The 18,882-nt window shown below is 37.6% G+C and overlaps 1 protein-coding gene across 3 annotated transcripts in view; it reads right to left on the reverse strand.

The window, feature by feature from the left end:
- LOC119549690 (KN motif and ankyrin repeat domain-containing protein 1) overlaps window positions 1–18,874 on the reverse strand; it is a 33,235-nt gene extending 14,361 nt beyond the window's left edge. Inside the window, exons 1-3 of one of the 3 annotated variants that reach the window (XM_037857908.1) lie at window positions 18,607–18,874; window positions 17,030–17,471; window positions 3,142–3,185 (exon numbers count right to left, since the gene is read on the reverse strand). In XM_037857908.1, the coding sequence (XP_037713836.1) occupies window positions 3,142–3,185; window positions 17,030–17,031 (46 nt within the window). In that variant the 5' untranslated portion in view covers window positions 17,032–17,471; window positions 18,607–18,874. Of the gene's footprint in view, window positions 1–3,141; window positions 3,186–5,274; window positions 5,427–17,029; window positions 17,567–18,606 lie in introns of those variants that run through there. The other 2 variants (XM_037857907.1, XM_037857906.1) reach the window with 2 other exon arrangements.
- Window positions 18,875–18,882: the final 8 nt, after the last annotated feature.

Raw genomic sequence — 18,882 nt, forward strand, 5'->3', positions numbered from 1 at the left:
AGTTTGTCACGCGAATATGCCACGCCCACTCTAACGCCCACAAACCGCCCAAGCCTGTGGCGCCCACAATATTCATGCTAGATAAAAAATTTTAACTGATATGTATTGGTCTTGTCAATACCTATCGATTGATCCAAAAAAAACTTTGCCACGCCCACTCTAACGCCCACAACGCTTAAATCTGTCTACCGCCGGTAGGTGGCGCATTTCAACCTCGCTTTGCTGCATATCTCCATTTTCCTTTGGTCATTTTAGCTGAGTAACGGGTATCTGATAGTCGAGGTACTCGACTATAGCGTTCTTCCTTGTTTTTGGATTTAGTGGGCGGTCATGGAATGTGGCTCCATAAATGTCCCCTAATTGAGGGGTATTAAATACTGTCTACAAGTCTAAAAAGAAAAAATATTTTGCTTTCAAATGTATTAAGACTTAATAAGCTGAGCGTTTTCTACAATCTGTTGGTAACATGTATAGTTTGTTAGCTGATTGGAATCCCAATCCAAACCCCGTAGAATCCTTATAACTTTCTCATAAAATTGCCCAACTAAATTACTACCGACATTTTGCAAATACAATCTGTACGCGGCCAGTTTACAACTTCATTTGGCCGACAATCTGCCAGCCATATAAGGGCGCCTACATACAGTCACATAAATCGCATTGTCGCACCCGACTCACATAAAAATTAAGAAATTAACCCAGCTCGATCACAACAGTTGAATTACGATCATGCTCGCCAGGTCCACGTCCCATGTCCCAATCATCATTATCATGATCGTTCCCATGTTGATCGGACCCCTCTTGTAATGACTACATTTTCGGCGTAGGCGTATTGGTGAATGATGCAGATGCTGTCCAGCATACAAAATGAACTCGACTTGTGAATGAAATGGGAATGGAAACCAAAACGAGAGAATCGTATGGAAGTTGATATACCCCTTGGGTTTTTGAGATGTTGTTGTAATCTTTTGGAACTGCAAATATCTCTTAAATCCTGATATACAAAATGAACTCGACTTGTGAATGAAATGGGAATGGAAACCAAATCGAGAGAATCGTATGGAAGTTGATATACCCTTTGGGTTTTCAAGAGATGATTGTAATCTTATGGAACTGCAAATATCTATTAAATCCTGATATACCCTATAGCCAAGGGTATTGGAACACCGAATCCAAACTGGTTGGTCCAACTGACATGTGCACAATTTGCTCATATGGGGGCTGTATCCGAGGTAGGCGGCATTTGCAGTTGCAGTTGCAGCTGCCGCGGCTAATGAAGCTAACGGTGCTGCTGCGACCACAGCCACAAATTACCGTAAAGCGCAAAAATTTAATTATGCAAAACACGTGCAATGCTGTTCGATCTAATTGCATGCCCCAACTCACTTGACAGGCAACCAAAAAAAGGCGGCAGCCAAATATAAAATCAGTGAATAATGGGTATATTAGCCATAATCAAGAGACTCCACTCTTAAAGAAATAACTATAATTTTTAATTAGCAAAGTAAACATTATGATTTTAATTTATTGAGGTTCATACTAAATTTACGTTTGATGGAATAACGACGAACTCGATAGTTTTGTAAAGAAACCCCGTTGATCTAAAATTCTTATTTAACTGAATAATGATTTTGTCTTTTAAAATGTAATAGTATATAAAATAAGTGAATAATGTGTATATTAACCATAATCAAGGGGCTCCACTCTTAAAGAAATATCTATAATTTTTAATTAATAAAGTAAACATGCTATTGATTTTTTTGAGGTATATACTACATTTACGTTTGTTGTAATAATGAGTTTATAGCTATAGTGTTTTAAAGACAGGGTTTCTTGAAATGATCTTAAATTTTTATTTAACTGAACATTAATTTTGACTTTTAAAATGTAATAATATTTAAAATAAGTGAATAATGGGTATATTAGCCATAATCAAGAGACAACACGCTTGAAGAAATAACTATAATTTTAAATTAACAAAGCAAACACGATGTTTTTGATTTTAGTGTGGTTTTTATTTGAGATGTATATGGGTATATGGGCTAGGGCATTTTAAGGAAACCCCGTTGACCTTTAATTTTACTAAACATTCATCTTCATCTTCATCTTTTAAAATTCTTTAGAACTTCCCCAATGGGATGGGAAACTTTATAAAAAAACAACTAAAATAAAAACTCATTAGAAAAAGCTGTATTACTTTATAATCCTCACAGATAATATATATATATTTTTAATACTTCCAAGAGATTAATAAAATGAACCATAGAGATTCAATAATTTTCTCATAGTACCTTAGCGGATTCCTATACACCATATTTTCCTTTTAATTTTTTTAAGTGCTCTTTCGACGGGATTCGCCCTATTTATGACTTCTTTTTAATTACCCAATTAAAGTCGTCCCTTTCAGTCGGCTACTCGTGGTTGCTGCAGTCATTTATGGCCTTTTGTTTTTAATGATTTTTCAACGTGTCATAAACTTTTGTCGTTTGTAGGTTTCTTCAAAATTATGGTGAACACTTCGTGTGTGGCTAATGAGTTGAAATCGCAGCCTGTCTGACATTTACGCACACGTTGCCCATTTTAATTGCTTCAATTAACGCTGAAGTCGAAAATCAAAACCTGCCACGCCCACCGCCAACAAAACTGTCAACTCACATCCGCTTGTCATAAGTTGGCCGAAGAAAAAGGCCCGAATTTGTTCATATCGAGGAAAATATTTGCGTTTAAGCCGCAAACCAGTTTGCCTCAGTCTCAGTTTGGCTTAATTAAAAGTTGCAGTTTTGGTGCAGAAAGGGGGGAGGACTGAAGTGTGGAGGTCTTGCCAAAATTGATTTCCATAAAGGAGTCGGAATATAAAATATTTCATTGGATTAGAGTGGGCTGAAAAAGTGCGTTGCGGCGCCGCTGTGACAAATTTGCCTTTTCGGCCAAGTTAAGTGTATTGTTAACACCGCTCAACACAATTGTGGGTGTTGGCCCGACTTTGCGGATTTCTGTGGGGGCGTCAGGTTGACCCACATCCGATCTTGTGGCCAAAGCTGCTGCTGCTGCTGCCGTTGTAGAATGTCAGCCATGTGGGCCCGAGACACGTTTGTAGTACGGCTTTTAAGGCCCAGGCCCACGCTGGGGTTTTCAACTTACCATTTTCCTCAATGAAGGCGCGTTGACTCCGCAAAACCAGCGACCTGGAAACGAATCGGACCAAAGAAATTCTTGTTAGTGGAAATTGGCAAATAATGAAAACAATATAATAAACGATTGCAGGGGCAGTGTAAGCAATAACAAAGAAAGTCTCTTGCGAAATGCTAGAGAAACACCAACGATATCTGTCTTTGCTATCGGATTTAAAAATAAATCAATGCACCAAGTACACGAAGAAAAAAGGTGATGTAAGTGATAAAAATAAAAAAAAATGGCATAACCCTTTGAAAATATTTTAAATAATATAATATATATTTTCTATTAAAATATTAATGTAAATATATTTGACGATTAAATTATTAGAACCAAATTATAGAAGAATCCTTAAACTTACCAAGATACATATAACATAAATAATTTCTTAACATTTTTATACATTTCCTATGATTAATGTAAGTGCGTTTTCGTACATTTCCTATGATAAGCCATAGCTTTTCTTAAATAATTTGATCATCTGGCCGAAACTTTAATCAAAATACATGTTATAATTTCTATGGAATGCAAGACAAGGCTTGAAAGTTCGACGATACAAAAGTTTAATAATTTTATTAAATATATCGGAAAGGTTATATTAGCGGTTTATATAATAAACTAAGAATATTGTAAAGCCTATCAAAACTGTAGTATATAAAAAGTATATATTTTGTGCTGCATTTTGTTCCTGTGCAATCGACACGGAATGCGACAAATGCGTAGATACCGAAGATACACAAACAGAGCGGCAGATAAAGATAGAAATCACACTTGCCTTAGGGAAGAAATTATAATAAAATATATCAAGCTGTCAGCGTTTTGAGTTCTTGTTGTCGCCCCCTTTGTTTGGTATTTGGAAACATCTTTGGAAATATATTTGTGCGTGCGCCACAAAATCCAGTATAATCTATTTGCCCCGCCAACCGGCGGAATGGTTCTCGTCCCCACCAGAACTCATTAGTGAACTTTGCCGCCCTGATCCCTACTACAATTTTCCTCGGTTTTCCTGGAAAACGTAACATGCGTGCTGCATTTTTCATTTTTCCACTTTAGTGGAAGCGGAAACTGCAATTATTTATAATTTGTTTTGGGTCCCAATGGGGATTTATTTGAGTGCCCGTGCCCCTCGCTCGTCCCTAATGCTATCCCAATGCAATTAGCCAAAAAGCCAAATTCACCTTAGGTTTTCATGCATTCTCAAATTAATTGCCTGTCATGTTTTGGCCAAAACAACAGCACTGCTGATTTAATGATATTATAAATACAAAATATAAATAAATATTTGTGATGGAGTCAGGTTGAAAGCCGTCTGGCAATTTGCTGCCATATTTCTCGAGTCATTTTTCACGTTTCCATCTTTTTGGCCGATTTGAAAATGTATGTAAAATGAAAATTTATGCGTCAACTGATTTATGCGGTTTCGCTTTATGCATGTTACATGAATGGAAAAGGCCTGACATGGACCCACTCCCCCCTTCGAAAAAGTTGCATTCATGTGGAACGGTTGCGGCATCGCGTATTTTTGGATTGCGGACCAAATTAATATGCGTGTTTATGATTATGATACACGAAACTCGTTGTTTTTATGTTCTGCCTTCTAGATTTGTCTAGCCACAATTTGTTGCGGCTTTTCCTTGTTTACGCCGACCGATTTCATAATTAGAAATTATTATAATTGGATTCGGTTTGGTTGAAAACATAGATTTACGGGTTGTGGAAAACATTTAAATTGTTACATTTTATGCAGTTCATTTAATAGCTCCATCAATCAGTCCTGTAACCTGTCAGTTAAAAAATAAACCCTAAAAACCCATAGATATTTAACGTTAGAAACCTCTAATCCTACAAAAAGTGAAAAATCTATTAAAACTTGTCTAGGAAACACCTTCATTTATTGATTTCAGCTCAATGGCACACCAAACTCGCACTTAAGTTCACACCTTTAACACCTCCATCATAAATAAACACTCAGAAAACCACATCCGATAAACACTTTTAGTTTTTGCCCCTACATATTACACCCGCACAATTTGGTTCCGATTTCCTTTTATTTCGGATTGCGATGATATCAATCTACAGATCCATTACCCCTATCTTTACCTCCAGAACCGCTTGACGGCTTCCTGTTCGGTGGGCGTCAGGTGGGTTATCTTTTCGGCAAACTTTGACTCATCGTAGCCCCCGATTGCGGAACCGTGGAGAATCATGTCGCCGGCTTTTTTGGAGCAACCACTCATGCCCACTGCATACGCGATTTCTTAATGCCCTTTACTCGATGGCTTTCTGCGATGGCATTTAATTAGCATTGGGCTCTTTGGCTTTGTGTATTTATATATTTAGCTAATGGAAATTCTATGCCGAAATTAATTAACTCCGAAGCGAGAAAAGCGGAAAACTTTTTTGCCCCGACAATGCGGCATTTGGCGAAACACTTTTCATCGCCGTTGCATTTTTAGTTATTTTTCGGCTGACTCAGAGAGCTTGTAATTTTTTTAGATTTAGTTTCACGTTTTCTGTTGGCTTTTGTCGTGTGTTTTTTTTTTTTATACCCGTTACTCGTAGAGTAAAAGGGTATACTAGATTCGTCGGAAAGTATGTAACAGGCAGAAGGAAGCGTTTTCGACCCCATAAAGTATATATATTCTTGATCGGGATCACTAGCCGAGTCGATCTAGCCATGTCCGTCTGTCCGTCTGTCCGTCTGTCCGTCTGTCCGTCTGTCCGTCTGTCCGTCTGTCTGTCCGTCCGGATGAACGCTGAGATCTTGGAAACTATAAGAGCTAGGCTATTGAGATTAGGCGTGCAGATTCCTGAGCTTCTTACGCAGCGCAAGTTTGTTTCAGCAGAGTGCCACGCCCACTCTAACGCCCACAAACCGCCCAAAACTGAGGCTCCTACAGTTTTCATGCTAGAATAAAAATTTTAATTGAAATGTATTGTTCTCATCAATACCTATCGATTGACCCAAAAAGAAGTATGCCACGCCCACTTGAACGCCCACAAACCGCCCACAAACTTCAAAAAATCGTAAATATGAACGCAGATATCTCGGAAAATATCAAAGATAGAGAAATGGGAATTCAGATTTAGATTCCGTAGGCTTGAGCGCAGCGCAAGTTTGTCACGCGAATATGCCACGCCCACTCTAACGCCCACAAACCGCCCAAGCCTGTGGCGCCCACAATATTCATGCTAGATAAAAAATTTTAACTGATATGTATTGGTCTTGTCAATACCTATCGATTGATCCAAAAAAAACTTTGCCACGCCCACTCTAACGCCCACAACGCTTAAATCTGTCTACCGCCGGTAGGTGGCGCATTTCAACCTCGCTTTGCTGCATATCTCCATTTTCCTTTGGTCATTTTAGCTGAGTAACGGGTATCTGATAGTCGAGGTACTCGACTATAGCGTTCTTCCTTGTTTTGTTTGGATTTCTTTCTGTGCGAGTTAAACGCTCCGCGCTCGAAAATCGCTCGAATCGAACTGAATGCGCCGGGAGAAAAACTTCACGAGTTCGCCGCCTGAACTTTATGCTCTGTAAATGTGAGTATCTGTGTGTGCTTGGCCCTCGTGTGCGTATGTGTTTCAGTATATCTTTTGTATTTGTTTTGGTTGTCGACTTTGTTTTTGTTTGCCGACGATCGTCGAAGAACGCTGCCTGCCGCCAAACCAATCAGAGAACCACCCAAAAAAAGAAGAACCTCTAAGAACTGAAAAACTAGAAAACCAAAACACAATGCCAAGTGTACATTTGTTGTTAGACGTTTTTCGCTTCTAGCCCGGAGCTTGGCTCAAACGAGAGAGCTATCGATACGATAATTAATAAATATAAGTAGTGACTGCTTAGCAGCAAGAAAACCAGTTCGTAACGAGTCCGCTACGACACCCAAACCCGATGCCGATTTAAAGTCCAATTCCGAATCCGAATCTGTGTGGACGCCCGATAAGCGAACTTACACCTGTACTGAGAAAAATCTTGCTTTGTGTCATGATCAATTTGAAAATCCATCGGTTAGTCTTAGACTCTTTAAGGTTTCGGGCTTAGAAGTATCTCTGGATTGTACAAATAATGTATAAACTGATTACAACGCGCTGAGAGTTGAACCACTAAAAGAACTTCCCCAATAAAAAAATCATTGTATTAAATTCCGATTAATAATATATCTGTCGAATTTAATTGAACCATAATATATTTTTAACATAATTAATTATCTTAACTAAAATTAATTTGATTTGAAATTAACTGGGTCTTTCTTGATACGGAAAATATCCGGTTACACCTAAAGATTAGTAGTTTTAATCAAGATAATTTTTTTTCTGTGTAGTATTTGTATCTAAGTATCTGAGGGGCTCTCGTAGCGGAAGCATTTGCCATGATTGATGAAGTTAGAAAGGTGTCGCCCAATCCTGGCTGTTTGATCTTTCACCGGAGGCATCATTAAGTCCCACAGAAGCTGAGTTGGAAAATATAGTTGCTACACCCCAAAGTGAGATATCTTTCGGGACAAGACAGGTCATTAAGCAGAAAGATATTATGGCTAACTAATTTTAGTTGACAACGGAATGGGCTTACTTTAATGAACGTTACACGGGTAATCCATAAAATTCTGTAATTTATCTTACTTCCTGGTTCTAATCTCATCATTCATAAAAAACCTGGCTCTGAATGGCCTGCCAAAAAAACCAGTAGTTGAACAACTCAGCGGGTTACAAAGGCCTGTGAATTGTGAAAAAAAAAAATGTTTTATTATTTCCAGACAAATTCCTTTGTGGGAGATGAGTGGGCAGAGAAAATACCCTGCGGCTATTAGAAATCGATTGGGTGTGACGCATAAATAATTGCAGCCATTTATTACCCCATTAAAGCAATGAGAGAATCCACTAACGCATAATTAAGAGCCGTGAAATCCACTGGCCAAAACACTAAACTTGTTTATGAATAGCAAAAAAAAAAAATAACAGTTCGACAGAAACGGAAACCGGCTCACTTAACGTTTTGCGTTGAAAACACACAAAACCATAGACGCCGCGACACTTTTGTAGAAATTCTTGGCCAGCTCATAGGGCATGAAATTTTGTTACTACCTCAAAGCTTATACAATATTCATATTTCCGTAGAAAAACGCCAGGCTAATTAACATAAATTACAAAATCAATGCTCGAGGGAAATACTAATTATGAAATAAAACGATCATTTCATGGACTCGCACTCCGTCGGCCACTTGGGGTTCAATAGACGATCCGCTGATAGGCGGCTTTGACATCGATGTCTTACCCTATAAGGCGACAGTTGTGTACATAAAGAACAATTGATAGTTGTTGTCCACAGAGCAAACATTTAATTACGTTTATAAACATTTTGATTAGAGAATGATGAGCGCATTTGTGATCATCAGCGGCTGCTGGATGCAGCTTTTCAATTGATCACGATGGTTACAGTGGCTAGGGAATACGAGTTTGGACTAATGAAATGTATATATGATTAGCGGAAACATTTATCATATGGAGCTAAAGATTCTAAATGGTATTCTAATTAATCTTGCAGTGGGCCAATGCTAACACGTTTTTAATTTGATAACAATTTAAAGTTTAGTAAACAAATTACAAATTAATTCGTTTTAGTTGCCTTGTCAAACAATATTCAAATTAGATGCAAATCTAATTCAATTCAAATTCAATAAAACTTTTAATTAATTAAAAATACAGGTGTATTGTAGTTTTTGTTTGATTTTTTTTCTGATAATGGAATTTGGCAGAAATAGCTTAAACAAATTTGTTGAATGCTGGTAATCGTTTGTTTTAAATTTATGAAATATAAATTGGATTTAACATGGAAACTTTCTTTTTATAGGATTATTGGAATCTTAAAAAATATTAATTATGGTTGAAACTTTCTTATATTTTATTTATAGTTCAGGTCGATGTTATATGTTTTTTGAGTGTCGGTAAATAGATCTAAAGTGCCGTACATCCACAGAACTGCATGACATGCAGTTTGACATATTGTAATGACTATATGTAAGTCTGCTCAGAGTGCGTGTTAGTGTTATCTTATCGGCCGACCTGTCAGTGTGTATGAGTCGACAATATGTTTATTTATATTTATTTCCTTTCGAGAGCAGAGTTCGAAAGGGGAGACAATCGTATTCGAGCATTGACAATGTTGGCGTTTGTTGGGGCTTTTTATGGTTGTTGTTCTGGTTTGTTGGTATAATAAAAGTAATTTTAGTTTTCCTGCCCCAGTTGGATTTTACACAACAGAATGGCTGTACCTATTCTTATATATGCTATCCTTCAATTGAATATCTTTCAATTTATTTTACTGTCCCAGTTAAATAGTTCTAAACGCCTATTCAATTATCGGGTCATCAAGAAGCTCTTACAAAAGATATAAAATTACAAAGGGGCTCGTCAGTTTATTTTCACTTTGAGGGCTTTCAATGGACTTTAGTTTAACCCGTCGAGTCATTTGATATTGCATTTTCCCTGCCCCTCATTAATGTGATTGAGTTGTTTTCCCGAAATGTTTTTCCCAGCTGCTTCCAAACAGCCCAAAAAGTGTGAAACTCACGTCTCCATCTTCAAGGCATTGTTCCTTCCTCGCTGTTTTTTGGGTCATTTCAATCAACACCTGTCAACCGGGCCACATCTCATGCGTTGGCGTTGTCGTTGTCTAGACGGGGTGGAAAAAACAAAAACTCACACGACTGTTGAAAATCAATTAAAAGAAATTGCTGGCCACAAGGCACGAAGAAATCGTTCTTGGTTCAAGGCATTTCGACACTTTCGCTAAACAAAAAAAAAACAGATACATTTTTGCATATCGATAAACGGGGTTTGGCGTTTATAATTTATGCGATTTGGTGCAGTTTACGACAGGCTAACAAATTTTTGCAGCAACCGCCCCATGTGGCCAGCCGCTCGGCAGCAAAAGATACAAGATGCAAGCGCAAGATACAAAACGCCGCCAGGGGCAAGCCATCAAGGCCGGAGATGGAGTTTTTGCAAAGGGGGGTGGTTGGGCAAAGATGGAGCCACAGAGGGGTTTGGGGGTCCATAGACGAAATCTTACGACCGCCGAAAGCCATGAGGCGCATAATCGAAAACAGCATTGCGGTGAACGCGTGCGCCGGGGCCTGACGTCAAAGTTGTAAATTATGATATAGCATGTTATAGCCATGACGGCGATCACCGATCGCAGATCGCAGATCGGGTCGTCCACGGGGGGCGGCATGTTGCCTGGCCGTAAATATAGTATTTGAGTTAATTGCAAACGTTTGTAATCGTTAGGCGAAAAAGGTGATCGCCTTTGATGATCATCACTTCGGACCGGACCAGCGCCACCCACCCATTCCGCACTGAAAAATAATTAGATCATTTCGGATTTACTAGTTTCGATTAAAAACAACAACTGGGATCAGTACATAACCGAATATACCAAGATTTTAATATTTCTTATATAAATAGCTTATAATATATTTAAATATTTGATAATATACATGGTATATGTTCCGGAGACAACAATATTTTATATATAATACTCAATAGATCTTAAACAAAATATAGCCTTACAGATACTACATTTACTGCATCGAAAACAATATTACTTTGGAACTAGTACCTAATTAAATATACCCAGATTAACGTATCTTGTGTAAATACTTCATTAAATATTTAAATACTTTATATTAAAAGTGGTATATGTCACAGAGAATACATTATTTAATATCTTATACTCAGTAAATCTTAATATAATACAGATACTACTTCGAAAATAATATCTTTTTGGGATCAGCACCTAATATATATAAAGATTAATATTTATTGTATAAATACTTTATAAAAATTGTATGTTCTATGGTATATGTTTCCGATTCAACAACATTTTATATAAATACTTTATGAAAATTGTATGTTCTATGGTATATGTTTCCGATCCAGCAATATTTTATATATAACTCTCAGTCTATCTTCAAAAAAATGTAGCCGTACAGATAATACTTACATATTTCTTCCTGTGCACGCATGATTATTGCCAGCTCAGGCGGCGATTTATCAACAATCTTAATGCAATTTCAATGCCTTCAATTGTGAGGCTATCGTACGTATCTTGACTGTAAATCAAAGCCATGAAGCAGCATTGCATCACTGGCAAAATATTTCCCCGCCGGACGGCGATCGTTAAGCGGGCAACTATTAATGAGAGAAAGATCACCTGGGGTGGGGGTAAATGGGGATCGACTTTTGAGAGATACTCAAGCGACAAGTCAGTGACAGATTGTGAGAGTTGAGCTTGACATTTGGCTGGCAGTTTTTGCGATTTTTTTTCGAATTGCCATCGGGGCGTATGCGCAATTTGCATATGACAAGCAACAAAACGACTTGAACTGATGACGATGCCTCAGTTAAATGAATTTGCCCCGCCTCTTAATTGCTTAAATACGTTGTTATATCATCCGATAACTGATAAACAAATGGCAACAAACTATAACTGAATGGGTAAATTAATTAACTTGGAAGCAGCCATTGTGCAAAAAATAAAAAGGTTTCCCATATCTGAATTAAAACTTATAGTACCTTAGCATGATCGTATTTTTCTGCAACTGTGGCTATACATCCCTAAGTTTATGGCATTTTGCCTGTGGCTAATGTGTGTCATATGCAAACGAGGCCTGGCAAAAATAGAATCCAAAAATTGATATTCGATAGCCGAAAAAAAGGCGGACCCGCACGGAATGCTGTTGATGGTTTGCATGCTCCGAAACTATTAAACAAATCACTTTTGTTTTAGCCCAAAGAGTCTCGAGTTACCATCACCCCCTCAAGAGTCATTAGCCAACTTGACCGCAACAATGGGAAATCAACTTCAGCCACAATGGCGATGAAGTAATTTTATTTTATGTATCTTAACACTTCAAATTATGAAAAGGGGGGGAAAAAAATGAGTACATTTGCCCTAGAGCACAATGATTCGAACAACGAATTCGCCAAAGTTTAACCTTCCCAGGTGTGCCAACAAATAATAATTGAGCAGACAGCGACATCGGACCACAAAAAAAGCAAAAGTCATAATAGACATGGCTCAGACACTTGTCTACCCCTGAGCGGAAGCACTTGGCAAGGTTGAGAGCCGGAGCTGATTTCATTCATCACCAAAAAAAAAATCCACCTAGCCCCATCAAAACCGAAATAAAAAGCTACATAAATTACTTGCCAATTGCAGGCACACAAAAACCCAGACGCTTGACGCATTCATAACAAGCCTTTGACTTACTTTTTAGTCAAAACAAAACGGGTACTTCAATATTGGCAAGTCGATGAGGTATTGTTGCCAGCTTGGCAAACCAATTTAGCCAGGTTTTCTCACAAAATATCAAAATTCAACAAGTGCAGGCCATCGGGCTAAGCCAAAAATGCATTTTGTATCTTGTAAAAACACACAAAAGAAAGAATCTGACAGTGGAACCGATTTTTTTTTGGTAATTGGATACTTTTAAGTTTGGGGTTTCGACGACTTAGTGCCCTTTAGTTTAAAAATAAAATGAAAATTTTAATGGTATCTTAAAGATACTATCTTTACATTTTAAATTTGTGTCTTGAAATATTATTATGCATATGGTATGAAACCTTTAAAAAGTACCCTTTAGTTTAAAAATAAAAATAGAATTTTAATTATATCTTAAGGATACTATCTTTACATATTAGTATTGTAACCTTCAAAGAGTGCCCTTCAGTTAAAAAATAAAAAGAAAATTGTAATGGTATCGTAAGGATACTACCTTAACATTTTAACTTTGTATCTTGAAATGTTATTATGCACGTGGTATAAAACCTACTAAAAAGCAATACATATTTTTTTGTATGTGAAAAGATACTTCTAACTTCTGAAAATACAGAAGTATGTGATAAGAACATATAACACATATAATTCTAAATCTAAAATCTTGGAAATACCTCACCGATTGCGAGGGATATTGGAGTACTGGAATTGCAACAGTTTATGACACCAACTGCATAAATCAAAAGGCTCTGGGTTCGGATTACCCACGAAAACTGCAGACCCAAGACGTTTCATCTCTGCCTCATTCTTTCCTTGATTTTTTTCCAGCTTTATGACGACGAAACCGGCTGGCATAATAACAGAGAAGAGAACTTGGTCCCTGCACGACGGCGCAAATAACTTTGCAGCGTGACTGGGATAAAATGCCAAACCACACACACAGCTAAAAAACAACATAAAAAAAAACAACGAACAAAATACCCCAAAAAGCTGGCGAGGCATCTTCCACGAGACTCCAGTCGAACTTCAGCTAAAGGCGGCAAAATTCAAACAAATCGCTCAAACAATGCCACAAAAATGAGAAACAAAAAAAAAACAGTACAAAGAAAATGAGAAAACAATTTTTTTTTTTCGCCTGTGACACGACTTGAGCAAGTTTGTAGCAAAGCAATTGTTGCTGGGCATTAGAAAACCCCAGAGCGTTTTTTTTGACCCAGCTAAACTCGGCTCAGATTTCATTTAATTGATTACGCCGAACGTGTGTGTATTAGAAACGCTCGATTGGGTGGGCCATGGGAACGGGGCGTTTTTAAACGCTTGAAAAAACGCCACAAAACGCATCCAATTTCTACTAACAGTGGGTACTAAAAGTGACCAAACGGCTGATTAAAGATTAAATAACTTACAGGTAAATGTGGAAATAAAAATGAAACTTTAGACAACATGGTCTAAGAACACCTCTTAAACGTTTAATTTTAATGGCCTTTATATCAATAAGGAATCTTAAAGATATTTTTGAAACGATTTTAAAGCAACAAGTCCAAAAGCAATAGAGATTTTTGTAAATACATTTCATTACATTTTGATTATCGATAGCTGAAGTCTATAGATTTTATGGCTCCCAACAGTAGACTTAAGTGTTGTAAACTTAAGTCTACTTTGTAAGAACACCATTATGATTACACATAAAAATAATTTTTTTTTATTATTTCTGGTTTGGGTTCTTAAATATTTTTGCTGACAATTAATTATATAAGAAAATTTGAGCAGCTTACGCAATAGGATAAAGTTTTATGAACATGTTTTTTAATTTCCGTCCATATAATATATTTTCTCTAATTATATTTATTAGCCACAAACTTTTAGCACTCAGTGCCCCTGCATTCGGCTAAGTGTTTTAGCCATATTTCGTTGCGGTGCGCAAATCTGTTGTGTGTTTTTTGTGCTACTGTTTTGCGGCAACTTGGTGTTCATAACTTGGCTAATGAGTGCCACTAAAACAAAGCAAAAAACTGGGCAAAACAACAAAGTGCATAGAAAAACTTGTTATTGCCCTCGTCTATGAAGCTGCGACTGCGCACAAATTTGTAAGCATTAAGTCGGAGGCTTTTTTTTCGTCCGTCTATTTAAGTTTATTATTATGGCCTTTTTGCACTGTCGAACATTTATTGGCTGTCTTGTTCGGTGCTATGTTGCTTTTTGCTACCCAGTTTTATTTGTTTGTTTATGCGATTAGCCAAGTTCATGTGGTCTGAGGGTCACGCGGGGCGTGGCCAATGGTCTATGTCTCAGTGGCTCTATGAATGGCGTTAACCAGTCAAAGTTGCATTTCCCAACCACTTTAAGCCTATTAGGAGCCGAGACCAATCGATCTTGGGCAATGTGTGGCTGTATATGCAGCCCCGGCTTATAAAAGATACTCGGCCACTTATGCCAGGCATCTCACTCGAACACTTGCCGTATTTCAGCGACAAATTGCCAAATACCCTCAGCCAATTCCATTGATCTTTTGGCATCAAAGCCTCGCCGCCGCCGCACATTGGTCACAAAAAATGGAAACTCTAGCTGCTGGACAATAAAAGTTTTTCCATTGTTCAAAGATCGATTGGTAAATGGGTTTTTTATTACGTCGATTTGATGTGGGCAAAAAAAAAAGGTTTTACCATATCCAATAATCCATCAAATCATGAATGGTCTATTGAGCTTTTAATGGGCTATAGTTATTGTTCACTAGCTATCGGGCAGTTCAGGTCTATTAAAATGATTTTGACATTTTCACAGAGTACTTAAATATTTCTTGTTAATTATGTAATTAAAATTTCCACATTAATGGCACGTGTCTGTTAAAGACATAAAAAACACACTTTTATAACTTAATTAATTGAAATAAGGAACTAAAAGACTATATGATTTTTTAAATGTTTATCGTAAAATGCTAACCTTTCTTATTAAATATAATTACTTACTTAAGTTTTATTTTAATTTTGACTTAAGCCTTAATATTTCTAGTCAGCTTTCATTATAATTTATTTTTCAAGTTGGCACTCTAATACTTCAATCAATTTAACATACTACAATAAGTTTACAATTAATTATTAAGCCCATAGTTGGAATATCTTTGGCAAGATCAGAAGCATTCCTTCAATAGCCTGGCATTGAGCTCATTGAAAGAAAACCGCAATCGAGGCGGGATTTTACTAAATAGATATCTGCGATTGCCCGGGGGCCATCATGGGCAACTTTAACCCATTGTGACCCACCGTTTTACCGCATTGGCACGCGAGCCAACTAGCCAACTAGCCAACTTCTGCAGCAAAGTTTGCGTGCTGTTTGTCTTGGGCCGGTTATTGGTTTTTCCTGCTACTTAAGGCCAACATGCAATGGCTGAAAGCCATCTCCTGGCTTATTAAAACGCAATCAGCGCAGTCACAGGAAGCAGCATACAAAGACAAAGAGCAGAAAAACAGAAAAAACATACAAAAAAGAAACACACTTCTTGTTTGCCCAAGTCAACGCTGCTTTTGACCATAAATCGCAGTGGGGCCAAACCGCCTTCAAAACTATTCGCGGCATTTGTGTCAAACACGCGACCCAGTCTTCCAATGCGTCTTTGTCCGCAGTCTACAGTCTGCAGTCTGCAGTCTGCACTCTACACTCCACCGTCCGCAATCTTCAGCAATCTTCGCGGGCCACAGGCGTCTTCCCCTTGGAGACCCGGCAAACAATTGGCGACAGCCACTGCCACTTTTGGCCAGTTTTCCTGGCTCTGGCCAAATCTGCCAAATGCACTAAATTGGCAACTGGCTTAGAAAGTCGATGAGGTGGCTGCTGCTGTTTCTGCTACTGCAGCGAATCGAAAGAAAGTCAAATGACAGCCAATGCACGCAGCAAACTGAGGCAATGGTACTTTAATGATTGTATGTTGCTACATAGTAAAGATACATTTTAAATTGAAGACACTTTTGGTTGCAAGAAAATAAATTTAAATAATTACATTTCAGTTTACCAAAATAAATATAAAAATTGATATTTTTCAACCTTTCCACTTTCAGAATTTAAACGTTATTATTAAGAAACAATTACATTAATTACATTAAAGTTTACCACCTCGAATATGAAAATCCAAAATTTTCAAACGATGATCTCTAAGCTTTCAGAAAAAACTTTATTAAATTTGTATATTATTTTAAAAACCCCCTATATCTACATTTTTTTCAATTAACGTTTTAGTTTTTGAAGATCAAGAAATGATATTTATTTTCATACTTATAGAACAGTTTTAAAGTTGGTATTGGTAAATTTCAAACTTAACTTAAGGAACTATCTGAAAAACGACTTTAAGGAGATTAAGTTATAAAATAAATTAATAGACCCTTTAGCAAATATATCAAAATCGGGATTTTTAGAGTTCTTGTTGGTAAATGGAAGGTAGAAAACATCATTTAATTGGATACATTTGGTACTTTTGTGCTTTACAAGAATATTCTAGAATTATTCAGAGGCTCCTTTCGCATTCCAAAGTAATTATATAAACCTGGAGCGCTGTTCTCTTCACGTTTTTAGTGTACTTACATTATGGTTTATTAACTGCTGATGCTGGGATGTTGTCGAAGCGGTAATTGCTGATTGTTGCAGCTGCAATTGTTCTCCCTCGCCTCCCCCTCTCTGCAGTTTAATTAGCAGCTGCAGGGCGCATCCGCAGTTGCTATTGCATTTGTAGTTGCAGATGCATCTTGCTGGCCCAGCATCATTAGCTGACTGATTGGCGAAACTTAGACCGCTGGACGTCTTCGTCACCTTCTGGCGAAAACTAAAAGATCGAGACCTTTTTCCCGGTATTTTTTGTGCTATTTTGATTACTACAGATTGCACTTTTAACGTGTTGTTGTCGTTAACTTGTCGTGGCTGTCGTTGGTTTTGTTATTTTTGTTTACGCGAACGTTGCCAGTTGCATGTTAATTAAGTGCGCCTTGACTGCATTTTCCTTATCCAGTTATTTTTGTTGAGTTTGCCTCTGCAAGGGTTAACCGATTATTGTTGCTGCTCTGGCTTTATGCCTCATTTATGCTGAACATGCAGTCTAATGGGCAACATTTGTTTTATGTCAGCCTGATGGGAAGTTCAAATATCTATTAGATACATTAAAGACACGTTTTGCGGCCTCGTCATGACTTGGACATTTATGCAAAATCAAAGGGGCTATACCTTTTATGATAAGTTACTACTGAGGATTGCTAACACACGGATGGGCATTCTTGGAATTTCTAAACCTTAAAAGCAGTGGGAGGGCTTACAATGAGAATTTTACTTGTAAATACCCAGGAAGGGGAATGAAATTGAAGTTATTATTATTTTTTGGTCACCGAATAGTGTATTATATTTATGGATTAAAATATGTTTATAACTTTTCAAAAAAAGGATATAAAATAAAAATGTTAGGCAGAAGAATGTATCTTAAATGTTTGTTTTTATGGATCACCAATAACTTGGTCTTTTAAAATTCTTTATGAGATATCACAACTCGCTTTAAAAAATCTCCATAAAACGCCAAAAAATGTGTATCTTAGGAGGCATTCCAAGGCTAGCACTAGTATACGATCCGAAGTTATTCCCAAGCAACCCACGCAAACCGACAGAACTCATAAACCAAATATCGCGGGCGAGAATTTAGCGTTGGTGTTGCAGCTGCGAAAAAAAACTCCAACTGACCAAAAGCCAAAAATCCAAAAGGCAAATGCCTTTTGCCAGATTTTATGATTATCATATAGTAGGTGCGTGTGTATATTTTTGCGTTGCTGACTTTTGAGATCACTTTATGGTTTGTTGGTCTTATAAAGCACTTTGGCCACCCGACGTGGGTTGGTTTTTTAGTGCGAAATTGTATCTCTTAATGGCTCCGAGGTCCGCACAGCATCAAGGGGCATCTCTTGACAACAACATTTTTTTTCAACGAGTCATTGCAGGTGCATTAAAACTGACAAACTGAATGGGTGACTGAGTGACGGGTTGGCCGCTTGATGAAAAGGCCTCAGAATTTCCGCCTTCGGGCAGGTTGTCTAATGCACTTTTAATGATTTTACACAAGCCAAGTTATATGCCCATTGGCTCGTTTTTTTTGTAACAACTTGTTTCGGTTTCGGTTCACGCACCTGTTTCACTGTTTGCTGCTCTTTTAAAGGCAAAACAAAAGCAACTGCCGCTCAATTACAAGCGACAAAACGTTTTTTTAATGAACGCTAAAAAACACCCGAAGCCGGATAATTTGTCGCATTTTCCCACAGACACAAAAACAGCAAATTCGAAAAACGAGAAAATCGAAATTGGAATCGGTTTTGGAATTGGATTTGGAGTTAAAGTCGAAATGCGCGATACGATGTTGCAAGCGACGCGTACGAACTGCAACTGCAACCGAAGTTGTGCAGCTG

Source organism: Drosophila subpulchrella, chromosome 2R (genome assembly GCF_014743375.2).
Source record: "Drosophila subpulchrella strain 33 F10 #4 breed RU33 chromosome 2R, RU_Dsub_v1.1 Primary Assembly, whole genome shotgun sequence".
NCBI classification, from domain to species: domain Eukaryota; kingdom Metazoa; phylum Arthropoda; class Insecta; order Diptera; family Drosophilidae; genus Drosophila; species Drosophila subpulchrella.